Source organism: Panthera uncia, assembly GCF_023721935.1.
Source record: "Panthera uncia isolate 11264 chromosome B3 unlocalized genomic scaffold, Puncia_PCG_1.0 HiC_scaffold_2, whole genome shotgun sequence".
Lineage (NCBI taxonomy): Eukaryota > Metazoa > Chordata > Mammalia > Carnivora > Felidae > Panthera > Panthera uncia.
In genome coordinates this window covers 1,904,401-1,924,521 of record NW_026057583.1, presented here as the reverse complement: position 1 = coordinate 1,924,521, position 20,121 = coordinate 1,904,401, and the positions used below count along the sequence as shown (strand labels likewise).

The 20,121-nt window shown below is 52.5% G+C and overlaps 1 protein-coding gene across 1 annotated transcript; it reads right to left on the bottom strand.

Annotated features, from left to right (window-relative positions):
• On the bottom strand, positions 1–11,260 carry LOC125910735 (zinc finger and SCAN domain-containing protein 20-like). The gene is made up of 8 exons (XM_049614206.1): positions 9,457–11,260; positions 8,619–8,703; positions 7,987–8,063; positions 7,182–7,305; positions 5,942–6,709; positions 5,091–5,543; positions 4,284–4,382; positions 1–2,711 (listed from the first exon to the last, which is right to left on the bottom strand). The coding sequence occupies exons 1-8, from the start codon at positions 9,853–9,855 to the stop codon at positions 1,690–1,692; spliced, it is 3,027 nt and encodes a 1,008-aa protein (XP_049470163.1). The 5' UTR covers positions 9,856–11,260; the 3' UTR covers positions 1–1,689.
• Between the last annotated feature and the right edge of the window lie 8,861 nt (positions 11,261–20,121).

Below are 20,121 nucleotides of genomic sequence, written 5' to 3'. Positions count from 1 at the left end.
TGATTTAAAAGAATACATATCACATTTATTTCCTGGCCGTATAAAAAAAATTCTGAACCCAGATTTCTGGGATACCTCTTTGAAAACGATCTCCAAAAACAGGCTCTCCGAAGTGTCCTCAGTGGCAGCAAACTGACATCCTTCGAAGGACTTCTGGCTCCAGATAGCAGATACTGGGCAGAGACAAGTCTCACGGATAAGAGAGGTGACCGGGCCAGATAATAAACACGCTGTTCGTTCTGCCAGTGTTTATTAAGCCTTTCTTCCATGCCGGACACTACTCTGTGCTAGAACTACATCGATAGGAGGCCTTCTAAGGTGGTCTGAAGACAATTCTCAGAGGAAAACTCAATGTTTTCAGTAATGGCAACAACAAACAGAGTTCACAGCCCGTCAGAACGGCCGCTTTTGACGGACAACACTTACTTGAATAGGTTCTTTTATGTTCGTTAGAAAAGACTCCTTACTTAATCGTATTCTATAAATCTAACGATATGAAACCGTGACATGTGTAGACTGTGCTTTGTTTTATAACTGGTGGGTTTCTGGAAGGTTGGGGGAAAATATTTTCAAGCCAAATGCACGAAGGAGAAACTAGAGCGAGAAACCGTATCCCGTTTCTTTCTAAGCACCATTGGCTGCGTGTGTCAGAGTCCCTCCAGGGGCTGTGCTCTGCTCACTCGGAGACACCCCAGATCTCCAGGACCTGTGCGCCTGCACGCGGCCTCCCCTGAGGCCGGGGATGGAGCGGCGGCTCCTCCAACCCGGCCTCCTTCTTAACCGCTGCCAAGGTTAGTGGTCATTGCTCCGGACGTACTTGCAAACGGAAAAGGCTTTCCCCATTTCATCATCCTGTTCGTGATCTCCTAGACCCGGTGTTATGTTTTTAGGGCACCGTGTGGGCCGTAGGGCTCACCGGCAGCACTGCTGGCAATTTGGAGCGGTTCTACCCTGCAAGACATCTGCTTAGGTCGAGTCCTATTAATTGCTGGTTGTATACCTCAAAGATGCCAGTCTCCTATGGCTCAACCTAACATGTCGAGAGGAAGAGTAGGTCATGGTTTAGAAAGCCAACCTGGAGCACTGACCTTTCCTTCTCCAAATGACACGACAGAGTGCTCTCCTCTTGGGGTAAGAAGCACGTAGAGAAATGGAGACGGTTCGCGGGCCCCACCCTCCACAGGGAGAACCGTGGAAGACCTTGAAAAATGTGCTCAGTTAATAAATCCCCATCTAGCTGCCCAGTGCTGAGAAGAAAGAGCTCAGCCACTACCGGCCCTGTGGCGGAGCCGGCCACCGTTAATGCCATGAGCACCGTGGGGCGGGCCTCCTCTGTCCTTGAAGGGGGGTCTTGGGGACAAGAGTCTCACCCTCATATTACCAAGCTGTGGAAGTTAAGGCACAGAATCCTAATGGATACCTATCGTGATGGTGATACAGTCCAATTCAGAATGAGTCTCTGAATTCTCTGGAAATTAGCTTCCATTTCAATAGTGCGGATAAGCAAGCCCTGAGTAGTATTCCGTAAGCCAGCTGAGTTTTCAGTGAGAGAAACACAATGACCTCTACCGAACTGGGACCTAAACCCCTGGTCTCCTGTGGGGGTCGTGGTATAGAATCAAGGACCATACAGACCTTTCTTAGAACAGATTCTGTGGTGCTTCTAGATTTGATGCTTCTTAAAGACGTTTAGAGCCTCTCGCCCACATGGGTTCTCCGATGCGCGCTGAAATGCGAACTGTTGTTAAATTGCCTCCCACAGGCACCGCATTCGTAGGGCTTCTCTCCCGTGTGGGTCCTCTGGTGTATGATGAGACTTGAGCTCTGATTAAAGCTCTTCCCACATTCGCCACACTTGTAGGGCCTCTCTCCAGTGTGAATTCGCCGGTGGGTAATGAGGTTTGAGCGGTCACTGAAACTTTTGCCACACTCGAGACACTCATAGGGCTTCTCTCCTGTGTGGATCCTCTGGTGGCTGGTGAGCGTGGAACTCTTACTGAACTTCTTCCCGCACTCAGGGCACTGGTAGGGCTTTTCACCAGTGTGCGTTCGCCAGTGCGCACTGAAGTGCGAGCTCTTAGTGAAACTCTTTCCACACTCACTGCACTTGTGGGGTTTCTCTCCTGTGTGGACTCTCTGGTGCATCAGGAGGCTGGAGCTCTGGTTGAAGCTCTGCCAGCACTCTCCACATTTATAGGGCTTTTCTCCAGTGTGGATTCTCTGGTGTGCTGTGAGGTTAGAATGATCACTGAAGCCTTTCCCACATTCGGGGCATTTGTAGGGCTTCTCCCCGGTGTGGGTTCTCTGGTGGCAGACCAGGTGTGAGCTTCGGCCAAAGCTTTTCCCACAACGGCCACACCTAAAAGGTTTCTTTTCTCCGATGTGGGCTAACTGGTGGACAGCTAAGTGGGAGCTCTGGCTGAAATTTTCCCCATATTCACAGCATGGATAGGATTTTTCTCCTACGTAGGTTCCCTGAGGACCTATGAATTTCCCTGCGTCTCTTTCTGGAGGGGAGAGTGACCCTCGTCCATCTTCTAAGGGTACCTCCCATTGCTTTTGTGCCCCATATTTGCCTTCCCAGTCTCTCCTCCAGGCAAGGTACTGGGAAATATCCACTTTGGGTCTTTCTAATAATGCCCCCGGCAGTTCTGCTTCCTCTGAAATGTTCTGGCTTGAATTCTCCTCATTCTCTGTCCTTGTTTCAAGATCTGAAAGAATGAGGTGAAACTGCAAATGTAGCGTGTTTTCTGAGCTCAGAAGAACAGAACCGACGCGAAAGCAGCCCTACCGGACGGTCGGAAACAAACTCTTGCCGGTGACACATAGAACACAGTCAGTTTGCCATTAACCAGAAACCAATCATCTGGAACAGGGCTGAACCTCGTTCAAGACAGCAGACTTCCAGATCTCACTCCCTCCCCCAGCTTCTGAACGAGAAGGTCGAGAAGGTCGTGGGGAGGAAGGCTGAGGAGAGGGAGGAGGGCAGGACCCAGACCCATTTCTTCCTCTCCCCCCCAATCAGATGCTCTGCCCCCAGGCGTGGCCCCTCTTCTCCTCCCCACCCACCTGTGTGCTGGCAATCGGTACTAAAAGGCTACCTTTCTCTTCCAGGCTGAGGGACAAGCCTGAGAGTGATTCTGGCCTCTCTCCATCCCCTTGCTTGCAAGTGGGAGGGAGGACTTCTTTGATGAACAAGGAGCTGGGCCCCGTGGCTCAGAAGACCAGCAGTGAAGCCTCTATCCCTGCGGGGCGAGGCTGTGGCCATCCCCTGCTGCCTGTGGCTCCAACTGGGGTTCAGTGAGGAAGCCCACTGTGGCCACCCATCTGAGCCACACTGCCCAACGGCTCTACAGTTAGAAAGCTGTCATTTGATCTCAACGTCTTACTCTTCCGCTTCTTGGTTGGTCTGGAATCTGAGCGGGGGAAGAGCAGTACTATTTATCAGATCTCCTAAACTTCCAACAAAATAACTGAGCCCAACCAAGGAGGGAAGCTCATCTTAACCATGAGAAATTCACCCCTGCAATAAGCTAAGGCTGACTGTAGTTTAATTTGGGGGTGCCAGGGCTCACTTTTTCTATTAATCTAGTTAAGTGATAGTTAATTATAGTTAAAACTCTGATAGAAACTTAAGAGGGAGGGGCGCCTGGCTGGCTCAGTCGGTAGAGCATGTGACTCTTTATCTTGGGGTCATTAATTCGAGCACCACATTGGGGGTAGATGTTTACTTAATAAATAAAGGGGGCATTAAAAAAAAAGAAATTTAGAGGTGCCTGGGTGGCTCAGTCGGTTAAGCCTCCGACTTTGGCTCAGGTCACGATCTCACGGTTCATGGGTTCGAGCCCCGCGTCGGGTTCTGTGCTGACAGCTTAGAGCCTGGAGCCTGCTTTGGATTCTGTGTCTCCCTCTCTCTCTTTCTGCCCCTCCCTGGCTCGCTCCTGTCTCTGTCTCTGTCTCTGTTTCTCTCTCTCTCTCTCTCTCTCAAAAATAAACATTAAAAAAAGAAATTTAGGAGGGAAATCATCAACACTAAGGATTTGTTTACATCTAACTAGAAGCCACGGTAACTCAGGAGAGCAGGCTTTCCTGGCTGCCACCTGCTTTTCTGTTCTCCCACATCCTGTGGCTTCAGCACCCCTGCATAATAAACCGGGAAGGCCAAGTGAGTGGGTTCCTCTCCCAGCCCTCGCCCAGTGCTGCCTCGTCCGTGTTCGGAATTCCAGATCTGACTTCCTTGTTGGTGCAATACTAGCTTTTGCTCGTTTTCATTCATTTCCCACCTGCACAGGAAGTTTTCCGGAAGTCCCGGGGATCGTCATTCCAAAGCTCTTCACTTCTCTCTGGCCTCGAGACCCCGTCTGGCTGGCGGACTGGAAGTCCTACTCGAGGAAAATCAAGAAGGGACATGGAGTTCTTATGCAATTTGCCTTCTGTTCTTATATCTGGACGTGGTGGGTGAAATGAGAATGGAAACACCTACCAGAAAGATCTGGTTTTCAGAAGAAATCGTTTAGTGAATGACTCAGGAAATGTGCCCCCTTAAGTGAGGAGTACAGGGCAAGGTGTTCATCTATCTTAGCAGTAAGTACAATGATGGTGACAATGAAAAGGAACATTTGCTGAGGGCCAGCAATGTACCAGGATCCTCATAACAACCCAGTGAGCTAGATACTATCACTCTGTCCATTTTACAGATGAGACAGTGGAGGCCTAGGTGTTTAACCAGTTTGCCCAAGAACAGAGAAGTCTTTCAGTGGCAGACTGTTGTATGTAATACACACAGGGTATGTTAGATGGAAACAAACAACTGAAACTTTACATCACTCGGACCTCTCTTTCCTCTATAGTGGTTACTAAATATTATTTCTAGAATGTTGTTACTAAAAGCAGACAGGGAGCAGGGCAAGACCCTCAACGTTGTCTTTGTGAGTCACCCTGCACTACTGGCTAAGAAATCGGTCTGAACCTGAGGAGGTCACTCCAGAGTGATAGACAAGAAGCATCTCTCCCGCTTCACAGTCCCTAATGCTTCCCTCGGGCCCTCGTCTCTCCCACGGTCTGTGGCCGCTGTGGGGAGGAGAGCTTACCACTGGGATTCCCCCTCAGAGCCTGGGGGCCACGGCTCTTGGGCTCCTCTCGGGGCTCCTCTGCCGGTTCGCTACCGTCTCCCGTCACACCTTCCAGCACGGCCTTCCGGTTCTCTTCGGAGCCCCCTCTATTCCGCAGGAGGCCTCCTGCCACCTCGAAGGCATCAAAGGTGCTGGCAAGGGTCCAGGGGCTCATCAGGGCGTCCATCTCACGATAGAAGGGGCAGGTGCCCGGGGCGTGCGTGCTCCTGGCTTTGCGGTAGTGGGTCTGGAGGTTTTTGAACCGGTAGCGACACTGTTCCAGGGTCCGCGGGAAGCCGCGCTCCCGCAGCCGCTCGGCCACCAGCCGGTACACCTGGCGGTTCCGATGGCAGGTGCGCAGTTTCTCGTGAATGTAGGGCTCACCGAGAATCCCCAGGAAAATTTTGGTTTCTTCGTAGCCCCAGTGCACACCTGGAGGAGAGGTACAGAGGTGAGCTGAGACGGTGCTGCTGGTTGTGCGGAGGACAGGGGGAGACCCCCCGCTCCCGCCACAGCATCTCGGTGATTTCCGGAGAAGCAGTCAAGCGGGTTTTCCTCTGTGACGGGACTCGATCCGACAATATGCACACGTTTATTTTTACACTTATACACATGACTCTTACATAATGATTCTTCCTTTTTCTCGACCGCACACAGGAACAAAGGGCTGTCCCATTTGTACATAAAAATAGCCTTTCCTTGCCCTTTCCAGACGACTACAGTGTGCCCTGAATACCCACGGCACCCCCGAAATAACCGGTCGCGGCAAGCTTTTCTCCAAACCCCGCTGACAGCGAGGGCCTCCCAGCTTGCTCATGACAAGGACTTACCAGCCGGACTCCGAAACAGGGCTGGGATTCCAGGGCTTCCAGACACTTCTTCGACCCCCAGTTCTTCCCCCTCAGAATCCTCTGTGACGGCTCCTAAATGCCCTTCTTCTACAGATGCTGTTGTGTGGCCGGGGTCCGGCCCCTGCTTCTCTGCCCTGCCTTCCAACACAGCCTCAGCCAGCACTGCCTCCTCCTGTCCCCAGCGGCGCCCCTGAAGCTCTGCATGCTCCACATCACAGGCCCTGTGCCCAAGAAGAGCCCCTGCCACCTCTGGAAGCGGGGTGGCGGCCCGTGGGCACATCAGGGCGTCCATCTCACGATAGAAGGGGCAGGTGCCCGGGGCGTGCGTGCTCCTGGCTTTGCGGTAGTGGGTCTGGAGGTTTTTGAACCGGTAGCGACACTGTTCCAGGGTCCGCGGGAAGCCGCGCTCCCGCAGCCGCTCGGCCACCAGCCGGTACACCTGGCGGTTCCGATGGCAGGTGCGCAGTTTCTCGTGGATCCAAGACTCACTGAGAATTCCCAAAAAAGTCTTGGTTTCCTCATAGCCCCAGTGCACCCCTGCCACCTTCTCATCCTCCAGGCCCTGCAACTCCAGTTCGTCCCACATCTTGGCTTTTCTCAGGACGGGCACATGGCCAGGCTGGCCTCTCCCCCCGCCCGCTGCGGAGTCGCTGGCGTTCTCCTCTCCGGGACACTGAAGATCACGCCTCCATGGGTCCTCCTCCTGCTCCACATGGGAGCTGACACTGGGTAGAGGGGTTGGCAAATCTGTTTGCAGAGGGAGACACACAGAAGATACAGTGGTTTGGTGACTCTAATCCCAACCACTTTATATGCCAGGGAGGGGAGATACTATTAATTTTTTTTTTTAAGTCTGAAGGGATTCTTGGGAAGCCTCAGTAAAAGTAGTATTCAGGCTGCGAGGGAGCAGTAAGAAAAAAATCCAGGCCCAAATCTAGACCTACACATGCACGTACATCTGTCCTGAAACAAATAAAATTCAGGCTCCCACCAGAGGCTTTACTGACCGTCTTCCTAAGATGGTCAGTAAATGTCAATACGATATTCTCTCTGGGTTCTAGAAACTCATCCTTGAGAGCACTGACTTTGGTATTAGATTATGGGTCTCTTTTCAAGCAGAACCGAGGGCTTTGAACAATATGATCCCAAAAAGGTCTGGGGTAGTGAACACTACAGATAACGCCACGGCTAACTTTGTACAGGAAAACGGCGCTCTTACCCGGCGAGACCTCACTTGCAGATTTCTCCCAACTTCCTTCCAGGTGGTTCCTCCATCCAGGTCCTGGCTGCCTCCGTGCCTCCTGGGAGATGTACACAGCCACATCGCCGAATGTCACCAACTCCTGGGAAAACATAACACCCTGTTCAAAAGGTGCTGCCTTGGGACAAAATGCCTCCCTATACGGCCTTCATCAGAGGGCAGGTGACAAAAAAGGCTGAGGAGAAACTAAAAAGTGAGTTTTCTTTGACTTTTAAAGGCAATAAAGGACGGGGAGGGAGCCGGGGAGAGAAAGAAAAGCCAGAAAGAAGCTAACATTTACGGAACACCAGTTGTGCTGTGCCAGATATTTTCACACTTGCTCAGTTATACAGTCAGTATGTGGCAGAGCCAGGATTTGAACGCAGGACTCTCTGACCCTGAGGCTTTTGTTCCCTCCACGCCTCCACAGTCCTGCACACCATGTGGGCAAGACTCAGATATGGAAAGAAGGAAGTAACTATTCCTTTTAATGCAAACGTGCCAATCAGCATGATCTTACAATCTCAGGCTCAAGGAAAAGAATGACTTAATACCATTCCTCACCGCCTCAGCTGTGGTGCTGCCTTCCATACGGAGGGGGGTTTCAGCAACATTTTTCTGGCTGGTGAAATTCTGGAGCCTAATCTACAGAGTTACTGAGAACCCCCTCCACCACCACTGGGTAAAATTCTCTTGGCATTTCTGGTAAGCAAAAGAGTTGGTGGCAAAGGGCCCCCACTTGAATAGTGAAAGGTGTCCTAAGTAAGAGAAAGATCTGGCTCACCTGGGGGCTGTGCATCATCCCCTGGTCACTGCCGCCCTCCTCCAGAGAAAGACCCAGAGTTCCAGGACCAGGCAGGGCTGTGGGGAAGAGAAAGGAGCCGTGAGGAGACCATGTTTCTCAACTCCTCCTGAGGACGGGCCCAACTTAGTTCTGAAACAGAAGAGTCTTCCCCCTTCTCTTGGTGTCTGCTCTGTCCCAGCAAAGAAAGTTGGTGAAAAGCCAAAATGAGGAGAGTTCCCAATTTTCCCCTTCCATATCCATCCAGGTTACTGATGCAGTTTCATGATTTTCTTCTTCAGTTTTGATAACACATCTGCATCATCCAAATTGGTCTGGGACACACGTACCTGTCCTGAGAATTACTGTGCTTTGATCTGACCCCACCTTGTGCTTTCTCCACCAGCCAGACCTAAAATCTGTGCCCAACCTACTGGGACAGTAACCTCACTCACACAAGGAAAGGTACCACAGGCTCCGCTGGGTACTTTTACAAAACATGCCAACCGAGGCCCTTCCTCCCTTTGGAGGTACCTGTCGAGGATCCCCCAAGCCTCATTTCACCTGCCCCATCCTCCCACCTTCGGCACTCTGAGGGAACTTACCCACCCTCTCCCCACACTGCTGCTGCTTACCGCTCCCGTGCAAGGCTGGGAGTTCCTCTTCGGGACTGTGATGCCACTGTTCATCTGGTTCTGGCTGTGAGTTCTTCACCACTGCCTGTAACAGACACATGAATCCTGTCTGTGCTTGCTTGAGATGGATGTCTTGGGAAGCTAGTACTGATCCTAAGCGTTCCTTCTCCTCTGAGCATACCTCCTGTCCCTGTTCAAGGACTAGAGGGGTCGAAATTCTGTAGGAACTAAAACTTAACTATCCCAAGATGCAAAGAAGCAAAGGAGGAAATCAGTCTCCTGCAAATCACTGCAGTCCAGTAAGGAGTGTGGATGTGCAAAAGACTAACAGATAAGGTCTGGATCCCAGGCTCACTGCAATCTGCCCACCAGCTCTCCTGAGGCAAGACTCAGCCAACCAAAAATATAGCTGTTTTTCAGTAGGACTCAAAGGTGCAATACTGGCCATAAAGACCAGTGAAGCCACTTGCATCAGGCTGGCTGCTGACGAATGAGAATTGTTCTCCAAAAAGAAACCAAAAACCAACCCACCCACCCACAAACCCTAGCTTTTCTGTCCTTCTGTGTGCTCCTCCTCGCCCGGAGTGGTGTTCAAGCCATTTTAAGCAATTCTCTTACTTAATGGCAGGGCCCCACACTCAGAGCAAGCGCTGTTACGCATCCTCTGAAGAGTCCGTCTGAGCGTGGAAGGAAAGCCGTAGCCACCAGGCCCAGGGAATGAGCAAATGCCACTTTGCCACGAACAGCAAAGTACGGCACATCACCCACACTGCTGGCAAACCAAGGGCACGCTCCCACTTCCTCCTGCTTTACCCAGAACAAGGTTATAGCTTCTCACCTGGAGCCCCCGTCTCCCAGGCTCTTTCTGCAAGTCTTCCACCAGGGCCACGGCCTCCTCTCCACTCTCTGGATGCTTCTGTCTAACCCAGACCTGGATCTCCCGAGGAAGGACAGCCAGGAACTGTTCCAGCACTAGCAACTCCAGGATCTGCTCTTTCGTACACTTCTCTGGTCTCAGCCACTGATGACAGAGCTTCCGGAGTTGGATGAGGGCCTCCCGGGGTCCTGATGCTTGTTGATAGCAGAAATGCCAAAACCGCCGGCAGGAGGTCTCTGGTCCAGGGTCGCTCCTTTGGGAAATTTCCTGCTCCCAGTGGGAATCGTCTTCCAGCTTCACTCTTTGAAGCTCTTCTTGCGCTCGAGGAGTCTGGACGTGTGGGTCCCCAGCTACAGCCATCGTTCAGCTCACGGAAGAACCTTGCCACTGGGCTCTGAAGCTCAAAGCCCTTCCTTTACCTCAGTGGGGAGCTACCATCAGATAGGAGTCACTAAGTAGAACTCGAAATCCTAGAGCCACGGATAATACATTACAGAGTGAATGCTAGTGACCATCACAAGTGTCAGCCCAGCAGGACTGAGGTGAAGAAAAGAGCCTTCGTGTCCTCCCCTCCCCATGTCCTGGTGCCCGTGGAGTCTGGCCCTGTGTCACTGGGGAAGCAGCTCCAGAAGTTCAAGAGGAGGGTCAAGAGCGGGTGATCTGATTGGAAAGTAGGGGGGCTTGAGGCTGTGTTTGCACAGCAATTTACTTGAGGCCGAGAAGATGTCACTCATCCACACTGACGAGTGAGGATGGACTGGAGAAGACAATGGGGACAATAAGCCGCCCACCCTCCCAAGCCACTGGTCTTTGGAACTAGAGTGTGACAAAGTCAATGTGGCAGGACAAGTACGAGAGGGCGCACAAGGTAGCAGCACCTTGGAGAGCAGCAGCCGGGTGGAGCTGGCTCTATCTAACCTTTCAGAGATTCAAAGGGTCCAACCTCTAAACTGCCCTCACCTCTGGCTGGTCACCCCACTCGGGATTCCTCAGCGCTGGAATAACTCTCTCCCAAACAGGGAGATTTACCCTGGTTAGGATTACAAGCGTTAAGAGCAGAGATACTAAAAACAGACCCATACGGGATGTCAGGGCTGGCGGGACAGTTAAGAAATACTTGGACTTCAACTCCCTCAAAGCTGGGCAATCGTGGCTCAGAGACCCCCAGAGACTTGCCCAAGGTCACATGGCTGGTGTTTGGCAGGAAATAAACAGGGGCTCAGCCCCTTGACCGTGGACTGGGAGACTGGCCCGCAGAGCGTGACTTACACCGGAAGGCTACTCTGCTCCGCGGGCGACCTTCTCTGGAAGCCTTATGGGGTAAATGCGGGCCCTGGGGACGGGGTCGCCTCAGCGGCTACAAGGCCAGGGTCCTCCCCGCCGAGTCCGGTGGGCGGCGCGTAGGAGGGCGCCGCCAGCACGAGGGCCGCATCTCGCCCGGGGGCCGCTCGCGGGGCGGCGGGGCCTGGACCCGAGGCGGCGGGACCCTGGGTTTCGGTCCGGCCACGCCCACCCGGCGAGGGCGGCTAGGGCCCGAGGTGACAGCCGCGCGCGCCAGCCGAGGCCCTGCGACGCCGGGGGGCCGGGGCCCGTGGCACCTTCTCCGTGGCCGCGCAACGTCCCCAAACGACCCTCGAACCCCCAGCCCGGACCCGGAGTCCTGGCGTTCGGATGCCCACTAAACACCGGAAGCGGAAACGCGATCCCCAGAAGGACTGGGTTTTGCCAGACTCCATTTCCCATAGGCCTCCGTGCCCGCAGACTGACAACAGCACTAGCCAATAAAATGTGAGGACGGCCTAGACGCCTGTGTTTCAGACGAATCACTGATGAGGGGTGGGACTTTACTGCACGCGGGATCTGGGAGTTCAGAGCCACAGCCTGGAGCAGACCCAGCGGAGGTGGTGTGGTCCTACCCGCTCCCCGACTGCTGGGGGCCCTGAGTGAGAGAGAGGGAGAGCCTTTGGGGGCCCGGGGTCTGCGAGTGCGCCGCCGAGACTCCAATTCAGATTTTTCGCCACTTAAGAAAGTACTTTTCCGGCATGGTTGTCCACTATGGCAATGCTTTACCACCACCACCACCCCTCCGCACACACACACGTCCGCCACACACCCTCATTTCCTGCGTGCACAGCCCTGGGAGATTTAAGGTGAATACTTTGACAGGATGAATACTATTGACGCTTATTCATTCCAACAATCAGCCATGGAACATTAACTTTGGCCCAAGCCAAACACTCCCTCCTCCTAAGGAATGCAGGCCAGCAGAGGATGCATTTTTATGTATTTATTTTTTAATTTATTTTTTGTATCTCTAGGTCCCACTTGGGGCTCAAACTCATGACCCGAGATCAAGAGTGGCATGCTCCAATGACTGAGCCAGCCAGGCGCCTCTGGTGGATGCAATTTTAAAATGCTGCCCTGAACAACCCACATATCTCCAATGCAGTGTGGTAAGTGCTCAAAGGTGCCTTCAAAGAATGTGGCTGGAAAGAAATACTGGAGAGCGACTGGGAGAGCCCAAGAGGGTAGAAGGTGCGGCCTCAGGGGAAGGGGGCAGGAAATTGCATTTTATTGAGCACTTACATTGCATATTTTCTCTGGTTTGGATCTGATAATGAATCCTGCATAGTAGGCCTCACTCCCTCTTTAACAGATGAAAGGTCCAAAATTCAATTAAAGGTGGGTGAAGCTGATTATTCCCACAGAAGGGGCAGCTTTGGGGGGAGGGGGGGGGAGGGGCAGGCAAGAGAAACACAGGATGGCAAGAGGGGCTTTCCAGAAAGCCCTAAGTCCAATTGTGAGTCTGGGCCAGGAGAAGGCTTTGGGTTCCCACCATGAAGTCACGGAGAAGCTTTGCTTTTACACATTTTCTATTAGTTTAAGATTTCCCTTGAAAAGAGTTTCCTCTGTTGTTGTTGGTTTTTTTTAACGTTTATTTATTTTTTGAGACAGAGAGAGACAGAGCATGAACGGGGGAGGGTCAGAGAGAGGGAGACACAGAATCTGAAACAGGCTCCAGGCTCTGAGCGGTCAGCACAGAGCCCGACGCGGGGCTCGAACTCACAGACCGCGAGATCATGACCTGAGCCGAAGTTGGCCGCTTAACCGACTGAGCCACCCAGGCGCCCCTCCTCTGTTTAAAAAAAAAAGAAGAAAATTGAAAATTACTGATCCACGTCCCTGCCCTGTTACCTTAACTCAGGGAGCTCCTGAGCACATGGAACTTTCACTGGAAGCTAAATCAAGCAGGGAGAGTGTAGCCCCAAACACAAGTCATATCGACCATCAACACCACATCCAGTACTTGAAGGGAGAAGACCCGCATACGTGTCCTCAAGCTGTGGGCCACGCCCCTCAAAGAATGGGACTAAAGGACCCCCAAAAGTCTACACACATGAGATACTTTCCCACTTGTGGCCTCCTGGTCCCTCAGAGGACAGTTGTCCTCAGAAACCTAGACAGGTGCGTTTTTTGGTGAAAGCAGGCTACGTCTAGGTCAGAGTTAGCAATATTACCACGGATAGGATTTTAGTGTTCTCTGCCATACAGAGTGGCCGACCTCCTCCAAGCAGCCTTCTGGAGTGGGCACTGTCATCAGTTTTGCAAATGTGGAAATGAGGCTTTCGGAAGTGATTTGCCTCATCATAATGCTGGTTAGTGGCACAGGTGTGTCTAGAACCAGGTCTGGCAGGTCTCTAGGTTTTTTAAGTTTATTTTGAGAGAGAGAGAGACAAAGAGCATGCTTTGGGGGGGGGGGCGGGGGGGAGAGAGAGAGAGAGAGAGAGAGAGAGAGAGAGAGAGAACCCCAAGCAGGCTCCACACTGTCCGTGCAGAACCGGAAGCAAGGCCTGATCCCGAGAACGGCGAGATCACGGCCTGAGCCAAAATCAGGAGTCCATCATTTGACCAGCTGAGCCACCCAGACGCCCAACAGGTCTCTTTGGCTCGCAACCCACCATCCACTATGCCACAGACGCCAGGACACGAGTGGGAGGGAGACACAGGAGCCAGTAACTCTGAAGGCAGCACCATTTGGGACAGCTAGGAGCGGCAAATGTCTGTACGTCAGTTTCAGCAAGCGTTTGGTTTCTGGATCCCTGATGTATTTAGAAAAACATTGCACAGAGGTGTTTAGAAGCAGTGCATAAGGGGATAAGGATTTCCAGGTGAAGGAGATAAAAGCTTCTCCTCCAGGAATTCGACAGATGACAGCCACATATAATGAGTGGAGACTATGTTCCCTAGGCCCACTGGACCATCCATCCAACTCATTTAACCAGTGATACTAACTTACCTGCGCAAGGAGACCTGTCCAACAGGGAAACCTGGCAGAGTTAACAAGGCCATCTTGGGCGCTGAGCAGACAGCCTGGGGGGACACGGATAACAAGTGGTTTTGAAGCCCGGCATCTGTCCCCAGAGGGGCTCATGGCTGGCGTCTGCCTGTCCCTCACATGACCGCTTCCTTTCATGTCCGGCTGCTCAAGCACTCTGTAATCACAAAGCCACCATTGCAGTCACTCAAGACCAGGAATAAGGGGTGCTCTGAAGGAGGCTTGTGATAGGAGATCCCCCACCATAAATTAATAATTGGAGTTCTAGATTCTCTTGGTCTCTTGGAAATTGAGTTAGCAGGAGCCTGCCACCCAGGGTCCGGTCACCTCTGGGTAACTGGGGAAATCCAGTCTCTGCACCAGAAAGGCTGGGGACCAGAACTCTGCGGTCAATTGGCCAAAGGTGCCCCCGCTGAGGCCTCCTGGCAGGCACGCCTGCCCTCAGACGCCAACAGTGTAAACAGGCAGTGGAGACGCTGTGTCTGCCAGGGCCTGGGAGCTCCAGGGGCCCGGGTGGTGTTTCCTTGGAGCCGGACTCCCCACCCCACAGCCGTTCCACAGCTGGCTCGGGCCTGCGAAGGGATGGAGAGTTCTCAGAGCTGGGACACTGGGAAGAGCCAGCAGGAGAGGGGGAACCGGGGGCAGGTAGGCCCTAGAGCCACAGCCCCTGCTGACACCAGAGGCATGAGCTCAGTTGCACCAGTGACTGGGTGGAGAGCCAAAGGGGATTCGCCACCAGCCGTCACCCCCCACCAGGCGAGGAAATCCTCTGTCTCAAAATCTGACCATTGTCCATACAGTCCTACTTCCACTTCCTCTAGGGCCTGGGGCTATGTTATCAAATCATGAGAGTAGAAAAAGGAAGGGCCCTAATATTCTGTCCAGAAATTTGAAAATACTTAACAGGGCCCGCCCGGGCAACAGGGGAGGTTAAAATGGCCGTGCGTGTGAAAAAACTCCAGGGCTGTCCCGGAGGGACTGTGAGTGTGAGCCCAGCACCCTGGGTCCCTGCTGAGCTCCCTGTGAGGAGACAGGACTGCAAAGTCAGGGATAAGGGGCTGGGAAGAGCCACCACCGGTCACGTGGCCCCGTGCAAGGCAGGACCAATTCCAGTTGTGGGATCTTCTTGCTACCAGCTACAGGGAAGCCTCGTAGCCGGTGTTGTTTGCATTTCAGTGTTTGGTTCTTTTCTCCATTTTTTCCCATGGGTACTTCTCAGGGCTTTAATAACACAGTGAAATAAAGCAGCAGGTGCCGGGCAGGTTACGCACCGGATTCCCCTCTGAGCCTCCACTCCCCCAGCCCCAAAGCGGGGATATGGACCTACCTCACAGGGTTGTCAAGATCAAGTGAGGCGTACGTGTAGAACGTAGCACAGAGCTTGTGCACAGCAGCTGCTCCCTGGGTTGTTGCTGTAGGCTAGTGTGGCTTATCATAAAGTATAAAAACGCAACCCAAAGGGAAGAAAAATTCCATGAAAAAAAGAAGTCTCTTTGTGACTTGCCTCATATTGTAAAATGTCTACTAAAAGTCGGGGGGGGGGGTTGTGATTGGTGGCCCAAGTGTCTAGAACCAGGTCTGTCCAGCTCCCAACACTCCCTTTACTGTGCCAAACATGAGAACAGGGACAGGGTGACAAAGTACTGCTGGGCGTGGACCTGAGGGGCCTCTGGGATGTGGCGGTGCTGTTTCTTGATCTGGGTGCTGGTTACATGGGTGTGTCCAGTTTGTAAGAGTGCCATGAGCATACACTTTTGTGCACTTACCTGTGTTTTGTATTTTAAAATGGATATATAGGGGCGCCTGGGCGGCTCAGTCGGTTAAGCGTCCGACTTCATCTCAGGTCATGATCTCCTGGTTTGTGGGTTCGAGCCCCACGTTGGGCTCCGTGCTCACAGCTCAGAGCCTGGAGCCTGCTTTGGATTCTGTGTCTCCCTCTCTCTCTGCCCCTCCCCTGCTCACATTCTGTCTCTCTCTCAAAAATAAATGAACATTAAAAAAAAAAAATTTTTTTTTAAATGTATATATTAAAACGGGGGGGGGGGGGTTCTCAGGATATGTCATATAAACGCACTAGGATCAAAGGGTAAGAGTGAGATAAGATACACTCTCTTGATAAGATACATTGCTTGTCCAGACAAGAGAAACATTGTGTACTAGACTCAGCTACAGGAAAGAAAATGCCTAGTTTCCCACTGGCTTCTGACACCTGTGACATTTCAAAAATACGAGTTGTTTCATTAGGATACTGGTTAGTTTGGGGTTTTTTTATGTTTAGATTATTTAATTTAATATTTATTTATGGGTTTATTTTTAGAGAGACAGCACACGCTCATGAGTGCTAGCAGGGGAGGAGCAGAGAGGGAGAAAGAATCTTACGCAGGCCCCACAATCAGTGCAGAGCCTGATGAAGGGCTTGAGCTCATGACCGTAAAATCATGACCTGAGCTGAAGTCAAGAGTTGGAGGCTTAACCGACTGAGCCGCACAGGTGCTCGTTTTTTTTAAGGATTTAAACAAAAATTTTTTTTAAGAGGGAGTGAGTACACAATCGAGGAAGAGGGGCAGAGAGAGAGAGAAAGAAAGAGAATCTTTGGCTCAACACCCAGCGGGAAGCCCGATGTAAGGCTTGATCTCACAAACTGTTACATCATGACCTGAGCCAAAATCAAGAGTTGGACACTCAACCAACTGAGCCACCCAGGTGTCCCAAGATTTTATTTTAAGTAATCTCTGCACCCAACGTGGGGCTCGAACTTACAACCCTGAGATCAAGAATTGCACACTCCGCTGACTAAGGCAGCCAGGTGACCTGGTTAGTTGATTTTTATAGATGCCTTCGGCTGTGACTTCATTCACCAATAGCAGTCAATCCTAACTTAGGCAAGAGGCACTGAAGTTAAAACTCACTAACGTGTATTTATCATCGTATCAAAGGGAAGTGTGGGGAACTGAGTCCATTTTCCAGGTCAGAGTTTCGGGCTCCCCCTGCCTCTTGCATTTCTGTATATCTCCGAGAAAGGAACTCAATTAGCAAAAAGTGAGTTCCTACCACATATCAAGTCCTGAGGTGGGTGCCAGAGATCAGTACAGGTGTGATCATAACACATAGAAGGCAGAGGGGCAGAATCATGTCTGAGGCTCTGAGGTTGGACAGTCCTTGGGTGCAGGACGCAGGGTGAGGTCTGCCAGAGAAGAGCAGGGAAGGCCTCACGAAGGAGACGGTACCCAGACTGAGTTTTCAGAAATGTGCAGGTGTGCCCTCGGGAGGCCAGGCATCCCAGAACAGAACAGGGGACAGCGGGAAGACAAGGCAGGCCCTGTGGAGCACATTCAAGGGGAGCGGCCAGGGGGCGAGGATGGTCAGGGTACAGAGGTTCCTCAGAGGCCCGTCAGGAAGACTTCATCTGTGCTCCAAGGAACACAGCCTTTCTGTAGGATGGGGAGCCCTGGGGGGGTTAAACTGGGTAGTGAAGGGCTCACACTCAGGCTGGCTACAGTTGAGGATGAAGAAGGAGGCAGGGAGGGAGCCTGCGAGCTACTGCAAGCGGAAGGGTATGAACTATGCCCTGGGGGTGGGGTGAGGCGGGAGATGAGGCGGGAGAGATGTTAAATAGGCAGAACTTGCAGGGCTCCGGTCCCGAATGGCTCTGAGGGAGGGAGGGAGGAAGGAGTCTTGGGTGACTCCCAGGTTTGGGGTTGAGTGGGGCCACGCGATGGCAGTGCTACTCACAGAGCAAACACAAGGGAGGCCGGTAGGGAGGGGGCCTCCTGGACATGCTGGGTCTAAGGCTCTAGGAGACTGGAAAGCAGGGGTGGGGGAGTGACTGAGGGGGCGAGGCCCTGACCGGGAGAGAAGCAGCCGCTGGCGCAGGTGGAGATGGTTTACTGCTACCCTGAACGGTGGCTCTTGGCTGAGCCTGGAGGAAGTGAGGGTGCCACGGACAAGCTTGTTGCTCTGGGGCCGGGACGCTGAGGGAGGCCACACCGGACAGGTTCGGGGTTCTCAGGGAAGGTGAGCCAAGCTGGGTCTGGGAACGGCCTAAGCGTGCAAGGAGGCCCCTGAGGGCCCAGGAGAGGGGAGTGAGCAAGTCACGGAGAGGACCTGCTGAGTTGGACATGGGGGACTCCCCGAGGGTGAAGCAATTGCTTTTTTTTTTTTTCACCATTTGTTCTAAATTTGAAATTTGTCCCTAAATTTGTAACTGTCCCAAGGCTGTTCCCATGAAACAAACATGATAAAACCTCAATCCCTAAATGCATGTACATTCAGGGGAAATAGACTTTGTTACAGAGGTGTGACTGAATCACAGGCAAAGACATGGCCGAAGGAAATCTGCTGGGGGGCCGAAGTAGTCCCCCCAAGGGGCCTGGGGCTTCCTGACGTCTTCCAGGGAAGAAGGCTGTGCCCTTGCATCCCACACGGAGCCGCACGAAGGCCAGTGCATGCTAAGCCCCCTCTGCCTCCACAGATCCGCTCCAGGGGCAGGCAGGACAGGAAGTGACGGACTCTCAAGCTTTCTAGGACCACAGACTGTCATCTCCCAACCTGATCTTCTGTCCCTTTTTTTCCTAAGATATTTTGTGTCCCTACTAGGTAGAGAGGAGTAAAAAAAAAAAAAAAGTTTTGCAAAGCTTAATATCAGCTCTTTTCTTGAGACTTAGAGGAAGAGAATGCTAGTATCTTCTACAACCCAAATCCCAGAATTTGGTATCAGCTGGAAAACCACCCTATCCATCCGGACAGGTGGGATTATTCCTCCTACGGAAACTTTATGGAGTTTTCCTAGAACCTAGTACCCAACACCGTGATGGTACTTAAGTCCTCAATGTTTGCCAAATAAGTGAATGATGGGGATTTCATGGCCTACGTGGCTTGGTTTCACAACCATCACTGCCTAGTTTAGAAACGTCCTCCTTGTGTCTAATCTAGTTGATTCTGGATAGAGATGATTCCCAACAGCCTCCTTAGGAGGCCGCTGGCTTCTTAGCCAAACCTGCCACTCCATCTTGGTTGACAGACCGGATGCAGAGTCGGCAAAGGATGGTGGACAGGTGTGTGCACCGGTCAAGCACACAGATCTTGGCTCACCCAAAGGTGTGTTCTTTGAAGCCACTGACTTTGACTCCCTGAAGGTCTTGGGCCACTTTTGGCCTAGGGCAGGAGGTGAGTGTGTGGGAAGTGAGGTGTGTGGGTTTGCTAATAGTCCGGTCCACATCAGAAGGCAGACACAGGCAAAGAATGAGACTATTTTATTAGGCAATGTTGAGCATCCGTTCTCTAAGAACCAAGGCCCGTGGTGAGCACAGGCTCCATGCGCTGGAGGAGGTGGTTTCGCATTTCCCAGAAACACTTTATCTGCTCTCCCCTTCCTCATAACAACCCCCTGACCTGCTACCATCCCCTGGTCTCTACGGTTTCGAAGCTCAAGGACCCAACCACAAAGCGCTGGTAGCACCCCCAGACCAAGGATGACACCTGTTAGAACAGCCCTTGATTCAAGCTCACATCCCTCCGGGGCACAGACTGTGTGTCCTCAAAATCAACACTTCCTTAAAAATATGAAAGTATACAAAAGCTACCAGACAGAATTCTATCTCTGCATATAGAACATAAAAAAGAGAAGAACGGGAATGGCCAGTGCAGAGAGATGATCTGGGGGCTGTTTATCTGTGGGGGTGAAGACACAGGCCCCCCTGAAGAGTGCAGGGCTGTTCCACCCTCGATGAGACAGAAACCACCATCGGCCAGGGGTAGGCAGTGGGGGTTCCCGACTTCACTTCCCACTCAAAAACCAAAACTCCACAAAAACCAGTGCATTCCCCCGGCAGCCGACTTCCCACGGGACAGTAAGCAGAGACACGGGCAAATGTGTACATCCCCGTTTATACCCTTCCTGGCAGGCCCCGTTCAGCTCCTAACCAACGGAAAGCCTACCAGGATGCTGGTTCCAGGGCATACAGCCTGGTGTTTAGGTGTTCCTGACGCTTTCTACAAACAGAAACGGCCTTTGCCTTCACGTGGAGGACCCAGAGCTGGACGAGCCCATCCACCCTGACCTGCAATCAAAGCCCAGGACGCACGCCAGGAAGAGTGGGTTTGGACGGGGCGCCCTGGCGTGCCAGCAGCTCGGGGTCAAGGCACCTCAACCCAGCGAGGTGGGGGCGAGACCACCAGCACCTGTGGACCGTATTTCCGAGGACTCAGCCTGGGCTGGGGGCACGCGGTCTTCCGTTCCACATGCGAAACACCCCACCCCCGCCCCACCCCGTCCCACTAGAGCGGGGGAC